Source organism: Acartia tonsa, chromosome 15 (genome assembly GCF_053477335.1).
Source record: "Acartia tonsa isolate MP-2025a chromosome 15, ASM5347733v1, whole genome shotgun sequence".
In the NCBI taxonomy this organism is placed as follows: Eukaryota; Metazoa; Arthropoda; class Copepoda; order Calanoida; family Acartiidae; genus Acartia; species Acartia tonsa.
Genome location: NC_137274.1, coordinates 2,259,588 through 2,279,622, shown reverse-complemented (window position 1 = coordinate 2,279,622; position 20,035 = coordinate 2,259,588). Strand labels below are relative to the sequence as shown.

General features: G+C 32.8%; 1 protein-coding gene and 1 long non-coding RNA gene across 3 annotated transcripts; one reads left to right on the top strand and one right to left on the bottom strand.

Moving 5' to 3' along the window:
• Positions 1-6,219: 6,219 nt before the first annotated feature.
• On the top strand, positions 6,220-6,946 carry LOC145307636 (uncharacterized). Its single transcript, XR_013875538.1, has 2 exons — positions 6,220-6,350; positions 6,772-6,946. It is a non-coding gene; the product is annotated as an uncharacterized LOC145307636 (long non-coding RNA).
• Positions 6,947-11,542: 4,596 nt separating this feature from the next.
• On the bottom strand, positions 11,543-19,778 carry LOC145307175 (uncharacterized). 2 transcript variants are annotated; one of them, XM_080149527.1, is made up of 13 exons: positions 19,665-19,778; positions 18,937-19,001; positions 18,519-18,596; positions 17,701-17,763; positions 16,084-16,143; positions 15,380-15,413; positions 14,793-14,857; positions 14,597-14,656; positions 14,044-14,076; positions 13,431-13,526; positions 12,769-12,857; positions 12,124-12,218; positions 11,543-11,726 (listed from the first exon to the last, which is right to left on the bottom strand). In XM_080149527.1, exons 1-13 carry the CDS (start codon positions 19,725-19,727, stop codon positions 11,658-11,660), a joined length of 870 nt encoding a protein of 289 aa, XP_080005653.1. In that variant the 5' UTR covers positions 19,728-19,778; the 3' UTR covers positions 11,543-11,657. The 2 variants fall into 2 exon arrangements, with proteins under 2 accessions (XP_080005653.1, XP_080005654.1); XM_080149528.1 differs by having other exon boundaries at positions 11,543-11,731; positions 12,129-12,218.
• Positions 19,779-20,035: the final 257 nt, after the last annotated feature.

Here is a 20,035-nt window from a genome sequence, read left to right as displayed (position 1 = left end):
AACAGGTTTTTTATTAGTATCCAATTAACTTTAAATGGCCCATCTCTCGCCCACCTTTAATTACAAATTTGTAAATAATAAAGACGCAATATTTCTTTATAAACAGTCTGATAAAAGTGTAAACTAATTCTCCAAAGTGGGTTATTTATTGTTCCACACAATAAAAAAGGATATTATTATTTTATATAACCTATGAGATTCAACCCTTTGTAGACAGTGAGGTATTTTTTTTGTCAATAATACGAATTTAAAATATGTCTTTATTACCTAATTACTACGTTATAAAAAAACGAATTGGCAATTTTATAGCATAAAATAAATCCTTAACAGTAAGTAAATTGTTTCAACTATATATGACAAGTTAAATATCCCTACAAACATTATAAGAAACAAAGACGTTCAGATTTTCCCTGTTTTTTCCTTTTTTCCTCTCAAAATACCATAAAATCAAGGCATTATTTCTGGATATTTTTGTGAATAGGACATTTTTGGTTGATCAGTGTAGTGAAATGTGCTTAGTAAATGTTAAGATTTGATAATCAGATGAGAAATTTTTACGTTCCCACTCCCTTTAATGCTGCGCTATTTTTTCATATAACTTTTAAATATAAGAGGGGGGGAAGTTTTGACACATTTGCGTAAGCAGTGTGTATAGGCTTTATCTTTGGACAGAGAGGATAGGTTATTAAAGATAAAATCATTCATATATTATAAATTTCCCCCAATTTTAAGATTTTTTTGATAGGCCTCCAGGTTCAGGAGCTGCAGGCCTCTGTCCAAAGATAAAGCATATACACACTGTTTCCGCAAATGTGTTAAAACTTCCCCCCCTCTAGTATTTAGCATTATAAGGTTATATATATTTTTAATAAGTATTCAAATCTACTTTTAATTCTTTAAAAAAATGAAATATTTTTTTTTCAAATTTCATGATAATCATAGATTAAAAATTAGATTTGAATATTTATTATAAATATTTTGATTTGATTTCTGTACAAAGCAAGCCTGTAGCCAAATTTTGATAAAATTTCAAGTGTTATCTTGAAATTAGTTTTTTTTTAAATTTTCCCTCTAAGATTTTTGTCAATTTAGCCCCTAAATTTTAAAATTTGGTTTTGAGTTAGAAATAAACCTGGATATTTGCTTAGGCATGCTTTACCGACCCGGAATTAATTGATATTAAGATTGTAGAATAATGATTTGGCCACAATTAGTAATTTAGGAATTATTAATTGTTCTCTGTATAAATATGTTTTTAAAATACAGTTCTTTGCATTATAGAGTTGTTTTTCTATAATTAACAAGGATGACAACATCCACAAAAGCAAAGCTCTGAAACGGTAGGACAAACAAACATTAACACTTGTAGAGTGTCAGAACTGAATATATATATAAAATTTGAAACAAAATTGTGAGTAAATTTGTTAAAAAAATACTTAAATACAGTATAATATTTAAGGACATACTTACTTTTTTAGAACTTCATTAAAGAGATGCTTCGCTAATAACATTGTATTTTGTTGTCTAAGGAATTAGTATTCCAAATCTCAGATTAATCAGATCATTACATCACATTAACATTTGTTGTAAAAAAGTTAAAAATCAACATGTTTAATATCGACCTACAGACATTCATGTAACGATTATAGAGTTGCTAAGCTTTCCTATTCGTACTACAGGAATCACCATGCAAAGTCTGAAATCAATAGGACAATTCTAACATGTCTAAATAAACAAAAAAAGCTTTGCATTACAGACGGACTGACCCAAATTATAGAAAAGCTTCCCTTTAAAATATATTCACAAAAAATTATATTTATTTAAAAATAACCGGATGTGTCTAAGTCTTTGTATGTGTGTGTGTTCCAAAAGAGCTTGCTAATTGCTGAACCATTATTGGAGGTTTATAACAATTTAAGGGAGGGTACCACCACCCACCTAAGATAAATCGCCATAAGAAATTTTTTCTTTTCTTTTCTTTCTAAATCTAAAATTGAAAATTCTTCCCCATCCACCCACCTTAAAAGCTTCTATAGCCTCTAGGGGCGTTGCTACTATTTGTTTGAATCTTAAGCTAAAAATCTTTAAAAACGTTGGTCTGAATAAGTTGTTTTCAGGTAGGCTTTAAGAATATCTTGTGATTGGTTTAAGGATATTTTTCTAACCTCCCTCACTCTCCCCTAAGGACTAGGAGTGAAGCAACCTTATATAAAAGTAACATGATGTCTCTGAGTCTGTACATGTGTCTGTCTGTCAGAACTTTGGGTACTTTAGTTAAATCTAGATTGATATTTCTATCTAACTAGAAGTGTCCAAACTTTTCACCAAATAATTCCACTTAAATTGTATTTCCACTTTACAAAAAACGAATTTTATAAAAAAAACTTTGATGCAGATTAGATGGGCATGTGTCGTAGGAATCTTCACTTAAAATTTACAGCTGTCTATCTTTAATAGGAACCGAGAAAATTACGTTTCCCCCACTTCCTGATTGACAGACGGACATTTTGAATTATAGAGTAGCTTTGCTACTAAAGAAATGAAATTACGAACAGATGTGGCATAAGAAAATAAATTATAAATTTACAAGGATGACAACATCCATAAAATTGAAGCACTGAAACAGTAGGACAAACGGACATTAACACTTGTATAGTGTCAGAACTGAATAATCAGAATATAAATGAGACGAAGCAAAATTGTAAGTAAATTTTTTGAAAAACTGCTTAATATAGGATAATGTTTATGGACGTACTTACATTTTTAGGACTTGATTATATGGTTGCTTTGCTTATAACTTTATACTTTGTCATCCCAGGAATCAATTTACCAAAAATCAGATTAATCGGGTGATTGAGATCACATAAAAATTTGTTGTTAAAAAAGTAAAAAAATCAACATGTTTAAAATGGACGTACGGACATTCTGGTAATGATAATGGAGTTGCTACGCTTTCTTAATCGTACCTAACTATTAAAGGAATCACCATGCAAAGTTTGAAATCGATAGGACAATTCTAACATGCCTTAATTAACGAAAAAAGCTATCTATTTGTGACGGACGGACAGCCGGATATTTTAAATTATAGAGTTGCTACTAAAAATAAGTTGTAACTCTTCTGAAATTTCTTATAACAGCAATTTTCAATAAAAAAAAGTTATTAGGACCCCCCCCCCCACAAAAAAAAACAAACAGACAAAAAATGCAATTCAGAGCTGGATCTTTAAATCATTTCAATTGTTCGCCAAATCGGGATGAGCCAACCCCAACCCCAACCCCCCCAAAAAAAAAATCCAGCTCCACAAAAATTCTTTTTACTTTAAAAAAATCTAAAATAAGAAATTGGGTTATCAAATTCTACTCCCCCCTCGCCAAGTGCCCCTAGAGGCCTCTAGGGGGCATAGCCGCTAGTATTCATATATACATCCAGACAATTATTTGGCCTTGAATGTTTATAAATGACAAATTAGCTAGTAGCCTCGCTAATAAAAATGTATTTCCCTAAAGCTTCTATTAAATAACTTATTTTATACGTTTACTTGCGGCTTCGCCCTTAGCCTCTAGGGGTCTGCCAAAGAGGTGATCAAAATGATCTTGAACAAAAAAAAATGGGGGGAATTTTTTTTGTTTTTGGGGGGGTTTTGGGTGTCCCATCGTCCAAGAAAATAGCCTAAAACCACCAAGGACCAGTAGGTATATTCCCTGAAGAGTAGAATCCGATCGGTTCAGTGGTTACCGAGAACTTAAGCTTCAGACGGACGGACGTACGGACGAACAGACAGACGGACAGACATCAAGCTACTTTGTATTGTAGATGAATATTTTAAGTTAAGCAACTCTATAATCAACCCATAAAATGTAAGTCCCCGAACTATGTAATTATACAACAAATTTACTTACAATTTCTAAAAGCGAAGCTTTTCTATAATTAGGGTCAGTCCGTCCGTAACGATTAACTCATTTCCAATTCATCTGATTTTGGTATACTGATTCCTATTACAACAAGGTACAATATCATAAGCAAAGCATCTCTATCATCAAGTCCTAGAAATGTAAACAGTATCATGTATTTAAGCAGTTTTGCAACAAATTTACTTACAATAACGTTCAGACTTATGCATTAAAATATTCTGATTATTCATGGTTCTGACACTCTAAAAGTGTTAATGTTTGTTTATCATTATACTAAAGTAACAGGATGTCTGTTTGTCTGTGTGTTTGTACCAAAGGATCTCGCTAACCGCTGAACCGATCGGGTTCTCCTTAACATAGTATCTTCTCAGAGGTACTGGGAAGGTTTATAACTATTTTGGGGAAGGGTACCACCACCCTCCCAAGAGAAATCGCCCCTAGAAAAAAATTCTCCGCCCCCCCCAAAAAAAAGTTTATTTTTTTACTTTTTCTTTTAAAATATAAAATAATAAATTGGGTTATAAAATTCCACTCTCCTCTCCTCAAGTGCCCCTAGAGGCCTCTAGGTGGCGTATCCGCTAGTCCTTCCATATCGGAGCTTTGCTTTGATAGTTGTTGTAATCCTTGTTTAATATTTTGCTCATTAAGTTTTGACACTGTACAAGTTTTAATATTTGTTTGTCTGATATTTTGGCTTCATCATAATAGCGAAGCTCTGAAATGGTATGACAAAACAACATTAACTCTTGTAGAGTGTCATAACTGAAAGTATATACAAAATATAAATATATAAGTTTTGACAAGATTATACATAAATGTGTTGCAAAAGTTCTTAAATACAGAAACTGTTTAAGGGCACACTGATATATTTTAGGCGTTCAACGCCCCCCCCCCCCCCTATTATCTCAGTTCCTATTAAATAGAGCTAGAGGGCTAAAATTTTTTGTGCAAGTCCCCTGTTTGATAAAAAATTTCCGACCTTTCATAAGTCTAAGTCAATTTTCGCTTCCTTCACCCTTTTATTAAACAACCTTTGTTTTTAGGTCATTTTTTACTTAAAAATTTCAAACGGCTGTAATTTTCTTATTTTTGAAGCTAGAAGAACAATTTTTTTCCAGAAATGTTTATCTTTATGTGAAATTTACATTAGAAATATCAAAATATAAATTTCAGCGGCCGCAGCTGTACTTGGCAGCTGCCAGCCGCCGCAGTCGGCAGTCGGCGGGAAAACGGCGGCGGATCTTCATAAAATTTTAATACGTTATGTAGACATGTGAGAAAAGCTTAAGTTTAAAATTTTAAGTCTCTAAGTCAAAAATTGCGGCCACAGGAGCCTTTTAAAGATTTCTGGAGACCTGGAGGATCAGGACCTGAAGGATCATACCTGTAACCTGAAAGTGACTTGAACACCTGTATTTTATTAAGGATGTACTACTAGAGGATATTTTAGTAATTTGGTATGATAAAATGCTTTGTTTTAGTCAAAAAAATATTTTTGCTCTTTACCTGGATGACCCTGCCAGGTTTGCTGGCATCCTGTGCCCGCCAGGATGGAGATATTTAAAAAATTCCAACTCTCAGTTGTGTGTCATACCCATACCTAAAAAGTCACGCAGTTTGGGCTCTTTATCTTTCACACACAGAAAATGAGATAGAAAAAACCGGATGGGGGGGCGTTCAACGCCCCCCCCCCGACCATTAAGGGTTAAACTATTTATAGAGTGGCTGCGCCCCCAAAGAAGGCTTTAAATAACTGTATATTAATCTATTCTAATCTAGATTTGTTTGTAGAAGGCCGTTCCTTATTTAAACTATTTATAGAGTGGCTGCGCCCCCAAAGAAGGCTTAAAATAACTGTATTATTTTTTTAAATATCTAGAATTGTCTGTAGAGAGCCGGACCTTGTTTTATTGAGTAGCTGCGCCCTAAGGAAGGACTTAAGAGGCCAAGCATTAATCTTCTTTTTTATTAAGATATATTTATCTATATGAGAGGCGGACTAAATATCTATTGAGTAGCTGCGCCCTAAGGAAAGACTTAAGAGGCCAAGCATTAATCTTCTTTTTTATTAAGATATATCTATCTATATGAGAGGCAGACTAAATATCTATTGAGTAGCTGCGCCCTAAGGAAAGACTTAAGAGGCCAAGCATTAATCTTCTTTTTTTTATTAAGATATATCTATCTATATAAGAGGCGGACTAAATATCTAAATATCTGTTGAGTAGCTGCACTCTCAAATACAGCCTATAAAGAAAAGTATCTAATGAAATTAATAGTTTTTTTTATGTATCTAGAAATTCGTGAATGATGCACTGTTGTATGGCTTAGGCGGACCTGTTTATCAGACTTCTGGGACAAGACAAGAAGCCTCATATTGGTCCACCCCAACAGAGCTATCCCTGCAGTGTGCACTGTTTTACTCTACTTATTCTTAGGTAAGAAAAGGTAGCTATAGATACTGATAGAGTAAAGGGGAGCTTCCATGAATAGGGTTTCATCAGTTTAGGTATCTAAATAAACCCGAAGCTATACCTATACCTAAGACAGCCAGTACCTAATTACCCATACAGGGATGTAATGAGTAGATAACCCTAACCTAAATAAGAGGTTCCTAGATGGGTTTGTGTTAAAAAAATCGTCCTAACTTACCTATACATTAAACTCTATAATTCGTTGATAACAACTACAGCTTATGTTACATAAGAGTAATCATTTAAAAGAGTAAACCTTACCCTAAAGGGTCAAGCCAATGAAAGGTATTTAAAGGATTAAACCAGCTTATTTAATTGTACCAATAAGCCTTCCAGATTTGTCCGGCTATTGGTTTCTCTGACTTAAAATAGTTTATTGTTTCAGTATTCAACGCAGTTGATGCAACCGTAGAGAGACACTGCTTACATGTAAATTAATTCATAACCAGAGTCCTACAAACAATTAATACCTACAATTTTAACCACCATTTTATCTACATGTCTAATTTATATGTTACCTATATAATTATGTGCTATTATAAATAAATTGTCGTTTTTAATTTATTGTTAATTACTGGTGGAGAATTTAAGATCCATACGTAGATATGTAGCACCCCCAACCATCCCAAAAATTAGAAAAAAACCACCCCATAAAAAAATTGAATTACATTTTTTGGAAAATCTCAGTAACCGCTGAACCAATTGGGCTCTACTCTTCAGGGAATATACCTACTGGTCCTCTGGTGGTTTTAAGCTATTTTCTTGGGGGGTGGGACACTCCCTCTCTCATTCTCTTATGTCTTCCATTTTTACACTTAAATTTGATCAAATTTATTTGGTAGATTTCATGAATATAATAGAGATCAATTTATCAGCCCATGTTTTATCCCTTTAGATCACTGGTTTTATAATATGATATTATTTCAGTTGATTGCAGAAATGGATTTGTCAATGCAAACACAGGTAAATTAATTTTGTTTATCTTTTCATTCACCTCTTAGGTAAATAAATTATAAATGAGATCTTAAAGAAATTATTAAGAGTTTGTTATACATTCATTATAAGTTTACAATCCTGACACAATTTGATATGAAAAGTGCTATAAAACTTCAATTTTTAAAGTTGCTACAGTACTTATAAAATTCATTTATATGATTATGTGTTAAACAAACTTTTTAATTAAAATATTTGCATTTCTTTTAACCCTTACAGATCGGGGGGGGGGGGGTCATATTGACCCCCCCCTCTAGTTTTTTCAATGTCATTTTTTTGTAGGTAAGATGGAGAGCTGTGACTTCATGACTTTTTAAGTTTAGTAATTATGCGTCGGCAAGAGTTGATTTTATTAAGATATCTGGTCTGTGTCGGTCATGGTGTCCGGTCAAAGTCGGTTGGGTAGCACCAAAATTTTAAAAAAATTCTAAATAAATCTTAATTTCTACATTATGACTTTTGTGTATAAGGTAGAAACCTAAAATTTTTTTGGTGAATACTGAGATATCAATGACCTTATGAGAAAAGAGGTGTTATGACCGTTTGACCGACTTTATGACCGATTTTTGTCCGGCTTTTACTACAGACATATATCATGAATATCGTGGCTTCTATTACAGCTAGAGACCTAAAATTTTTTTTGGTAAATTCTTGAGCAACAATAAACAGATAAAAATATTAATTGGCGCCGCCAACCGCCGTTTTACCGCCGTAACCGCCGAAAATGGCGGTTTACGTTATTTGCCGTTTTTCGGCGATGATCAGAAAAAGTAATTTTTTTGTTATGAAAAATAAAAGTTCGTCCTAAAATTTGGTCATCCTAGCTGCAAAATTGGCCGCTCTACAGCTGTTTTAAAATTTGGCGGCTGGCCGCTAAAAAGCGGCTAAGGAGCGGCCTGGCTGCTATGACTAGAAAAAGTAATTTTCTCTAAAAATACACATGAACCACCAGAAAAAAAATTTACGTCTTTATCTGTAACAGAAGCCGAGATAGAGGGGGGGGTCAATATGACCCCCCCCCCCCCCCCCCCCCGATCTATTAAGGTGGGAATTGGGGCCCGATCTGTATGGGTTAACACAGATAGAGTTATTAATATTGGTACATCTAAAATAAAGTTAAATTTCTGCTGCTTTTTATCTTTTTTTTTGATGAAAACAGAAAAAGTTACAAGCATGGTTTAAAATGTTGCCCCAAGTAACAAAACATTTTTTTTAGTGCAACTAACATAACAGGAAATCAGTACAAGTGTAGAATAATATTTTTGGCGAAACAGCTCAAAGGGTTTTTGAGGAATGTAGTATTAGGAATTCACAATTAAATTCAGTTTAGTTGTTGTGACAACTTGTTTCATTAAAATGATTATTAGAACAGGAAGATATGACAGAGGTATTATTGGATTATATATATATTATAGATATCCAATACAAAATATTTTGATTGTTGATTGATAAACAATAAGATATAAGTTTCTTAGTTTTTTAATATATGCGATCATAACATTTCATGTATTTGGCCATTTAAAAACAATGATTTAATTCATTGTCTTAGTAAAAATTGCTTTGGGTAAAAATGAACAAAATAGTGAGTAAAACCCTCATATTTACGCAAATACATATTTATACAGGGTCATTCAAGAGAAATGATTTTTTTAAAAACTTAATTATGCATAGAAAAAAAAATAATTATTTAAAATCCTTTGTTTATTTGGAAAACCTATTATGGGACATTTATGTTTCAAACATCTAAAAATAATTATTTCAACAAATTATGCCCTAAAAATCGGTTTTTCCAAATGCCTTTTTTTCGAAGATTTACTAATTTAAAGGTTGTAAAAAAAATGCGCACCTTTTTGAAATTCTAATTGCGCAGCTTGTGTTAATGGTAGAAAAATGTTGCGCATACCGTTAGATTTGTCATGAGCTCTAGTTTTTGCAAATATAAGTACCGTTTTTGTGCTATTTGTAGTTTAGGAGCTACGTTGAAAAATGTGAGAAAAAGGTTGAAAAGTTTTAAGTAATTGGAACATTTTATCACGTAGCTACTATACCATACGTAGCACAGAAATGGTTTTTATATATTAAATTCGTTTGGGGGGGGGGGGGTAATCACCATTTACCCCCCCCCCCCTTGGACGTCATTGATAATATCATATAATATGAAATGGGAATTGTTATCTGATTTTTATATTGATTTTTTTTCCTTCTCATATTTTTTCCAAATTATTTCTCCTTTAAATTTATTTTAAAGGGGGGGGGGGTAATCACCATTTTACCCCCCCCCCCCCCTTGGACGTCATTGATAATACATATAATATGAAATGGGAATTGTTATCTGATTTTTATATTGATTTTTTTTCCTTCTCATATTTTTTCCAAATTATTTCTCCTTTAAATTTATTTAAATTTAATTCTTTAATATTTTCAGGACATTGTTACAAAGTGTTAAATGATAGAAATAGAACTTGGTATGAAGCAAAGTCTGAATGTGAGGCCCAGGGTGCAGAACTTGCTTCCATACGGTCAAGTCAAGAGTGGCAATTTGTAAAAGGTTTGTTACAACTCTTTAGAATATAAAGAAAAGACTATATGCCTGAAAGAATTATGGTTGGGGAAAGGTAAAATTTGTCATCCCATTATCTGGTTAGAGGAAAGCCCCACATGGTCAGAATTTAATCTTAAGGTGGTTTTAGGCTATATTTCTACCTAAATTTTACGTCTTTGAATTCAGAGCCACTAGATACAATGGGCAGAGCCGCTAGTATGAAATAATTGATGAATGACATGGTAACAATAAATGATAACATCCATAAAAGTGAAGCTAAAAATCATGGTAGGACAAACAAACATTAATTAAGTATTTTTCCAACTAATAATGAAAGATAACTTACAAATTATCTTATTATACAAAGTTACAAGATTTTAGGCCACAGTTGCTATTATGAAACAAAATAATGAAATTGTATCAAAAAAGATGATAATTCATAAAAGAATGAAGATCTAATATCATGGTAGGACAAACAACCAAAAGGGCTTCTAGAGTGGCAGAACTTAAAAAGAATATATTTCTATATATTTAAACAAAACTGTATGAAAAGTTACAAAATTTCAAAAATTAGCAAAACTAGATAATTATTTTATTCAAAAAATGTTCTTAGACATACCTAACTCTTAAAGGAATCACCATGACAAGTTTGAAATTAATAGGAAAAATATATCTTGCCTAAATTAACAATACAATTATCCATAAATACCAACCAATAAAATTGAAACTTCAAATAGAACTAGTATCATGTTTATTTGCATGTTATATTATTATTTAGATAATATACTAAGTGGAGTTACTAATTATGTACATCTTGGTGGTACAGATGTTGAACAGGAGGACACTTGGTTGTGGACAGATGGATCTCCAGGTATTAACTGTTTGATAGTTAGTATATAACAAATAGATAAATAAAGAGGGTTATTTGTTTTTGTAGTTCCGTAAAGTTGGGTGTAAAATCCAGTCAAATGCAATCATTTTTCTGCTCCCTTCGTACCACTTTGTATACAGAGCCCATGCATGCTAGGTGCGCAGCTGCTAGTATATAATAACACTTTAAAAAATAAAAAATATCTAATTCACAAGAAGCAAGACGTACAAAATTGCAATACTGTGAAACCTTCTGTTCTACTGAAATATTATTAGCTTAGTGTTGCTTTACTAAACATATACTTGTTTGTTTATCATTTAGACAAAATTGTTTTGGTGTGAAAACTTTAGATGTTAGATATACACAATACATGCATAGATGATGTAATATTAAGATTGGATACTAGGATAAAAAACATCAAACCAACCAACCCTTTGATTGCATGATCTTTGTCTGAGAAGTCCTAACTGTGCTTGGTAATGAGTTGCACTTTTTTATGGGCCCTACTCTTTTAAATATTTAAGCCATACACCATACCCATTTTTCATTATGAGGTTGTGTTAGGCCAAGATTCGAACCTATCACTTTTCCGATGATGAACAGATACAGTAGGCTCCATAGTAACTTTAGAATTTAAAATATCAAATCAAATAGGATTTCATAGGATTTGGACTAACAGACTGACAGACATACAAACAGACAAAGTGAATTAAAGATTAGCTTCCCTACTAAAAAAACATGTGTGTTTAAAGTTTTTTATTTCAAAGTTATTTTGTAAAATTAGGATTTATTCAATTAAGGTTCTTTCGCTGTTTTCCAACTCATATTCCATGGAGCTGTGTATGATTGTGTTGGATGTAGATTTCTAATAATTCTTCCTATCTCCATGATTATAGCCAAGTTTACACTCCTTCTTACAGATGAATGGTAATCCACCTGTGATTCAAATTATGCTTTACTAGTCTCTTGAGGAGTGTATAATTATTTATTGCATAATAAACACCTTTCCGCGGTTATAAAAATGTACAGTTATAAAATTAAAATCAGTTTTTGCAGCCCCAAAACAGGTTTCAATCTTATGATTGTAAATTTTTAAATACATAGTAAACTAGATTACATAATTTTTTCAGTATGGCTGAGAACTGGTTCTAATTAAGCGGATATTGATTGGTTTTGAAGCAATATTGGTAAATATTTATATATGTGCAGTAATATGTTTTCACATGTGGGAAATTATCTTAACATGTAGGAAAATATTTGTACGTGTGGGAATTTGTTCAAAGTTTTGAATGCATTGGAAAATAATGAAGAGCATGATAGATATAAAGCATTCCTGAGGTTCCAGTTGTCCAGTTTGTGTTCATATCATATAGCTCTCCAAATATAGGATCTGCAGGTTTGTCCAAATGGTCCAACCGCATGCAAACTGGATTAGGAGGACAGGTTACTTTATTAATATTAGGGATATTGAGGGATAAGACAATGAATGATAAAATTCAAAAATTCAGTTTGGTAGATTAATGTTATGGTGGAAAAGTTAGGATACTGCTAGTTTGCACAAACCAATCAAGCATTAATAGAATAATCCAATATAATCTAAAAAAAACCTGAGAAAGTAACACATAGCACATTTTATTTAAAATTCATTTAAGTATTAAGAAGATTGAACACTTTAATGGTTATTGCAAAAATTAACCAACAACGATTCCCAAAGTTTCAGGCCAACAAATGATAGAGTCTTTCTAAAAACTTTGGGTACCAAATTTATCTATATTTTATTTTCTATAACCTTCAGATTCAAAATCATCATGCATATAAATATTATAACTAGGCCGGGTAATTTAGATTAAAATCAACATGTATACCAGGATTAAAACTAGACTGGGTAATTTAGATTTTATTGTTACCTTCAGATTCAAAATCAACATATATACCAGGATTATAACTAAACTGGGTAATTTAGATTTAATTATTACCTTCAGATTCAAAATCAACTTGTTCGCCAGTGTCATAACCATCATTTGGCTCCCAGCGAGCCTTGTTTTCTGGTTTTGCCAAGGTTTTACTGAATAGGATATTTTTTAATATCGCTTTAGCTCTCTAAAAAAAATTAATTTTTCATCCTTTTAAATACTGACAACTAACCTTTTGATTGCACAACCCTTGCCTAGTATTTTTTAATAATTCTATTACTTTATTCCTAGGTAAAACAAGGTAATGTTGAGCAATCTTAATGGATAAGACAGTTGACAATTTGGTTTATCTATACACCCAAATTGTAATAAACAAAATTTCCACTTTTTCAGTTTAATTTATTGGTGGGGAGATTGGATACCAAAAGTTGTGAATTCTGTCCAAGAATATTTGAATTCTCAAAGTTTTATATCCAACAAATTATAGAACATGATCAATTTATTTGTTGGAGACTTTGGTCACTAACAAATTCTGAAGCCTACACAAGAACATTTAAATTTATTGGTTGGAGACTTTGGTCACTAACAGTTCTAAAGCCTACACAAGAACATTTAAATTTCTCAAGTTTCTAAGAGAACATGTTTACAAAAACCTTAGGTACTATTAAAATACAATCCAATGTCACCCCCCCCCCGCTTTTTGCATGCACAAAAAATGGACTCACTTATTTCTTTGATGCCAGAATAGTTTCCAATCTGTGATGGGAGTTCCATCCAACCATCTCCATGCTGTTGCCATCTGATCTTCAGCCTCATCAACTAGTTGGCAACATGACTCAAATTAGCCGCGACTAAACATGTAGCGTATCTGCTTGTTGGGAGGTAATAGGTTCAAATCTTGACTTAACACTGAATCATAACTAAAGACATTAAAAATAATTCTACTGCTACTATGTCTGGTGCGCTACATTAATAGATAGAGTAAGGGAGAATGCATTTGCCCAAAACAGACACACTCTAAATCAGCCAATAGTATTTTTCAACAGTGGAAGATCAATATGGTCATGTTATTAGTTGTATGTGTACAGATTTTTGCTGTAAATTTTTTAATTTGGAGTTTTTTAAAGCAAAGCTTTTCTATAATAAGAACCAATCCATCTATAACAGTTAGCTCTTTCTTTAATTTAGACATGTTAGAATTGTCCTATTGATTTCAAAGTTTGCATTTTGTTTTCTCTGTTTTCCTCTTTTTCTGTTTTTCTGAAGAATCCCTAACATTAACTCTAAGCTAATTCTCTTCAATAACAGCCAAGAAAATAATATTGAGAAAAGTTTCCTGTGCCAGTCCAATTCTGATAGTTTCCGTGCATCCTGAACATACAATTCAATGTTAAAACCAAGAAATATTTTTTCTCATAATCACATAATATTCCCCAAAAATCACATTGTTATTCCAATGTTTTTCCTATTTTACATGTTTTTGCCAGGGGGAATTTGTCTGGGAGATGTGCAAAGCAAACCAAAAAATACAACCCCCTTGATTCAGAATCAAGGGTGTTGTAGCTTTTAAGGGGGTGTATTACAGACAACATAGGTGTCAGGTGGGTTGGATACACACCCTTGTTGTCCATCCATCCATCTACTGAAAGTCAAAAAAGCATCCCCAAATAAGTAAATTGATTTGCAATACACATCCCTTCTGCAGGCCTCACACTTACCAACTTCATATTTATTCAAAATAGTCTACCATTTGTGCTCATCAGGGCTCTGTGTTTAAGGGTAGAGGAGATGTCCACCATTATTTGGTACCATTTTTAACATGTTTAGTATGAAGAAGTAGGGTCAAGACTTAAGCCTGATACCTCATGAATTCTTCAAATAGATTACTAACCTGATAAGACCAATTTGAACACAAACATACTTGTAATTTGTGAAGGAGTTTATCAAACCCCTATCAATTATACAAATTATATGATAGGCCAATACACAGACTAATTGATTAATGGCAGGCCAATATACATTACTATTGTATAAAAATCATCAGAAGTTTAAAGACCATAGGACAATTACATTACAATTATAATTACCTTAACCAATCAAGTTCTTGTTTAGAATTGATTGAAGTCAGCTGAGCACCATATTCCACACAACTTTGCAGCAAAATATTTAGTGGCCTCTAGGGGTATTTAACTATAGGGGGTGAGGGTCTTTATTACAATTAATCAAAATGTATCCAAACAAATGTCTTATGATAACGTTTTCTTATTTGTTGGCTTAGCAACTTTATTGAATTCTGTTTCAACCAATAATTGTAATCTACATAAGGGGATAGAACAATGGCTGATAAATTGATGTACATCCACAATGTTATGATACACAAAACTACTCCTTCTGTAGATTGCAATTAGTGGTTGAAACATTTGGATGCTCAACTTAATAAACCAACCAATCATCAATCATTAAAAGTTTCCAATGTTTTTCAATCAACAAATAAGAAAATTTATCATAAAACTTTGGGGACAATTAATAAATGTCCCCATCCTCCCTTCCCTAAAGTAATTTATCCTTATATAGATATGTCTTTCTGTCTGTTATATACATTTTTTTCAGAAAAGTCTCTCAATAAAATGTTTTCTCAATAAAATTGTCTGTTCATGTATAAATATTGATTCCTGGCTTGTGCTTTGTAAAATCCCAGGGTCCCTTTTAAATCATCTTTTTAAATATTAATAAATAAATAAAACTAATAATAAATATTAAAACGATGATGACATCAAAAAAAGGGAAGCTCTGAAATGGTGTGAAAAAACGAACATTAATAATAGTAGTGTCAAAACTGAATAAGCAAAATATGAATGTATAAAATCTAAACAAAATTGTAAGTAAATTTGTTTAAAAACTGCTTCAATTCTGGTAACGAATATAGAGTCTTATTGTTAATGACGTACCTATTTATAGAAATGCTTTGCTTTCAACAAGGATGACAACATACACTAAAGTAAAGCAAACAGAATCAGACAGATGGATAAAATAATTTTTTAGTTGGTAACTCAAGAAGCTCAAGAAAATAGGCAAATTAAAAAAAAACTTATGGGCGAAGTATCTGGAATGATATGAATGTCATATTAGAATAATGTATTACAAGTTTTGCAGTATGGCTTCAAAACTGATTAATATCCACTGAATAAGAACCATATTTCAGCCATACTGATAAATCATGAATAGCAAACGTTACAGAAAAATAATAAAATAATCATAAAAATGATAACAAGTTTTCTCTGCCCCGTGACTAACAATAACCTTTTGTTTTAATATCCGCAAAAAGCTTTCCATAATACCACGCAATAAATAACTATTAAAAAGATGAATTTCCCTTTTGCATATTTGTGCCTATCAATCAGATACCAATAATCAGTCTCCTCTCTGTGGGACCAAGTTCTGAATATTTCAACAGTTTCATTTATAGTTCTATCCTTTAGTAACAAGATGTATGCCTGTCTGTCCAAGTTTGCCAAATTATTTCGCTAACCCCTCAACTGATAAGTTTTTCCCATATAATGCTAGCTTCAGTTTTCTTGATATGGTTCTCCTTTAGTGAGCCAGGTTTTATCTTCCTCCAAACTAGAATTAGACTGAAGAGGGTGCGCTGTTTACCAAAATATATTTGAAAATAGGAACTGTGCAGAAAATTAGTTCTATTCTTTAGTAACAGTAGGTATGTGTGTGTGCGTGTACTAAATCATCTTGTTAGCCACTCAACCAATATGGTTCTCCTTTACAAAGCCAACTAGAGTTTGTCTCCAAACCAAAATTAGACTGAAGAGGTTGCTATGTTGAAAAATAATGCTGTTATACTTACTCATAAATAACATTATGCTAAATCTTATATAGAGATTTTACTAAAGTAACAGGATGTCTAAATATCTTGTGTTTAGCAAAGGATCTTGCTAACTGCTGAACTGAAATGTTTCTCATTTACAGTAAAACTTCTCATAGGTCCAGAGAAGGTTTATAATTGATTTGGAAAGGGAAAAATCAACCCTCCTAAGAAAAAATACCCACCCCTCAAATTCCTTATAGAAATTCAAATTCTAATGCCTCTAGGTTTGTAGCTGCTAGTAAATATATATTATACTAGCAGCTATGCCCCTAGAGGCCTCTAAGGGACCTTAAGGTGGGGAAGGGAGAAGTTGTAGTTTTAAAAAGAAACAATAAGCCAAAGGGGCAATTTCTCTTTGGAGATACCATCCTCCAAAATAGTAATATGCCTTCTAGGACCTATGCAAAGCTACATTTTATAGGAGAACCAAAAACCATCCAAAGATTTAGATGAAAAATAGCCTAAAACCACCCCTTAACATATGTTAGGCTTTTCTTATATAGAGAATTTTTTTAGTTTAGTAGTTAACAAATACTTAAAAATAGTTAAAAACCTTCATTGTAAAGGAAAAACATGTAGGTTCAGCGTTTTCAAGATCCTTTGCTACAGACAACATAAAAGCTTACTACTTTATACAATTGTATTACCGGGTCATGCTATACAATCAATTGACACTGGTTGGTCCTAATTACTTTTATATATACTTTATAAGATGATAAACCCGCGATCCTGGCTCAACACATAGCGCATCTGTTCTTCGCTGGGGAGGTGATAGTCTTAAATCCTGGGATAACACCGCGTCACAACTAAAGACGTTTAAAAATGGTTTCTACTGCTGCTATCTCTAGGGCACAACATTATTAAGATTATGGGGAATGCCTTGGCCAATAAACGGGACTTTACTGACAAATGTCATCCACTAATAGGGTTGGTTGCATGATGGATGTTATTGAACCTAATATCCTTGGGTGTAAGAGTATCATTACACATGGATGATGCTCTGGATTCTCTAGATGATTACTTAAATCAAAGGAAATTCCCGCCCATATGAGGTAATGGTAATTATAAGATGATAAGTATCATAGATGGTGTTGTTAATAGTGTAAAGAGATTACTCGGTCATGCAAGCTCTCCATTGAACAGCTCTGGGACAAGCATCTTCTGCTTCTAGCATAGCCCTGCAAAATCAGATATAACTAGATAGATAGATAGTTAGATAGATAGATAGATAGATAGATAGATAGATAGATAGATAGATAGATAAATAGATAGATAGTTAGATAGATAGATAGATAGATAGATAGATAGATAGATAGTTAGATAGTTAGATAGTTAGGTAGATAGATAGATAGATAGATAGATAGATAGATAGATAGATAGTTAGATAAATAGATAGATAGATTGATAGATTGATAGATAGATAGATAGATAGATAGATAAATAGATAGATAGATAAATAGATAGATAGATAGATTGATAGATTGATAGATTGATAGATAGATAGATAGATAGATAGATAGATAGATAGATAGATAGATAGATAGATAGATAGATAGATAGATAGAAAGGTAGATAAATAGATAGATAGATAAATAGATAGATAGATAGATAGAGAGACAGACAGACAGACAGACAGCCCTGCATATGATATATAAATATGATGGATCGATTTTGGACATTTTTATTACGGTGGGTCGTCGATTTGAATGCCTTTTGGGATTTTCACATTAGTACACATTGGCATCTTCTGCTTCTAGCATAGCCCTGCAAAATCAGATATAGATAGATAGGTAGATAGATAGATAGATAGATAAATAGATAGATAGATAGAGAGACAGACAGACAGACAGCCCTGCAAATTGGGTTGTCAAATTCAACCCTTCCCCCCTCCCTCTAGGGGCATAGTCGCATATATGATATACATCCCACTTACCATTGACTTTTTTGTTTCTTGTATTTTCTGAGGGCATTCTTACATCTGGTCCCAATCTTTCTATCTTTTACATTTGGCCTTATAATAGAGGTACAATATAAATGGATATTATGACAGGGTGAAAATATCGTCAATTAGGGTAATTTATTGGTCAGTTTGTTCATATATCAGGAGGGAAGGGGGTAAAGGGGGTGGATTGTTAATTTTGCCTGCTATAAGTTTCATTTTATTAGAGTAGAAAAGAAAATGTTCAGAAAAAAGTCAGTCTTGTGAAGGTAGTAATATTATGATTTTTATTTTGATATTCACAGATAATTGTATTTAATACGATGCTGTGCATGGTTTTTCATTTATTTAGAACCGGTTCTAACCCAGCGGATATAAATCGGTTTGGAAGCCATACTGGAAATGAACTTACCAGTACTTATATTGAGTTCCACAGTCTGTCTCAGTGAAGGTTCTGCACTTGGTCCACTCGGTCTTCTAGATATATAGATAGATAGATAGATAGATAATCAGATTGACAGACAATCAGAAAGACAGAAAAACAGACATACAAACAGACAAGACAGACAGATAAACTTAAAAGACAGACAGACAGTGAGACAGACACACAGACAAACACACACACACACACAGAAAGACAGATAGATAGATATACAGAAAGACAAACAGATAGACAGAGGGACAGACAAACAGAGAGACAGATAGACAGACGGACACACAGGCAGACAGACAGAAAGATAGACACATAGATAAACATACACACGGCCAGACAGACACACAGACCTAAAGACAGACAGACACACACACAGACAAACAGATAGATAGACAGACAGACAGACAGAAGATAGACAGAAAGACAAACGGACACACGGACAGAAACACATACAGACACACATATAGACATACAAACAGATAGACAGACAGACAGATAGACAAATAGATAGACAGTTGGACAGAAAGAGGGAAGATAGACAGATAGATAGACAGAGGGACAGATAGACAGACCTACATACAGACAGATAAACTGACATACAGACAGACACACAGACCTAGAGACAGACATACAGACAGACAGGACAGACTGACACAAAGACAGACAGAGGGACAGACAGACTGACAGACAGACAGATATATACTTACTTGAAGGTCAGCTAGATAAACTTGAGATAAAATCAGAAACAATAATTTTAACATTCTGAACATGATATCTTAAACAGAATATGATTAATATGTTTTCCAGTATGGCTTCCAAAACTGATTAATATCCGCTGGATTAGAACCGGTTCTCAGTTATACGGAAAAAGCATGGATAACACAGTATTACAATTTTAAATTTTGTTTTGTTTGCTCGGGCCTAAAAAAAACTGGTTTTAATCTCAATAATTTTACATTTCAATATCTGCGGACAACTGTCTATAATATGATACTATAAATAACTATTCTAATATGGCTTCAAAACCGATTAATATCCACTAAATTAGAACTGGAACCTGAAAAATCTTAACATACTA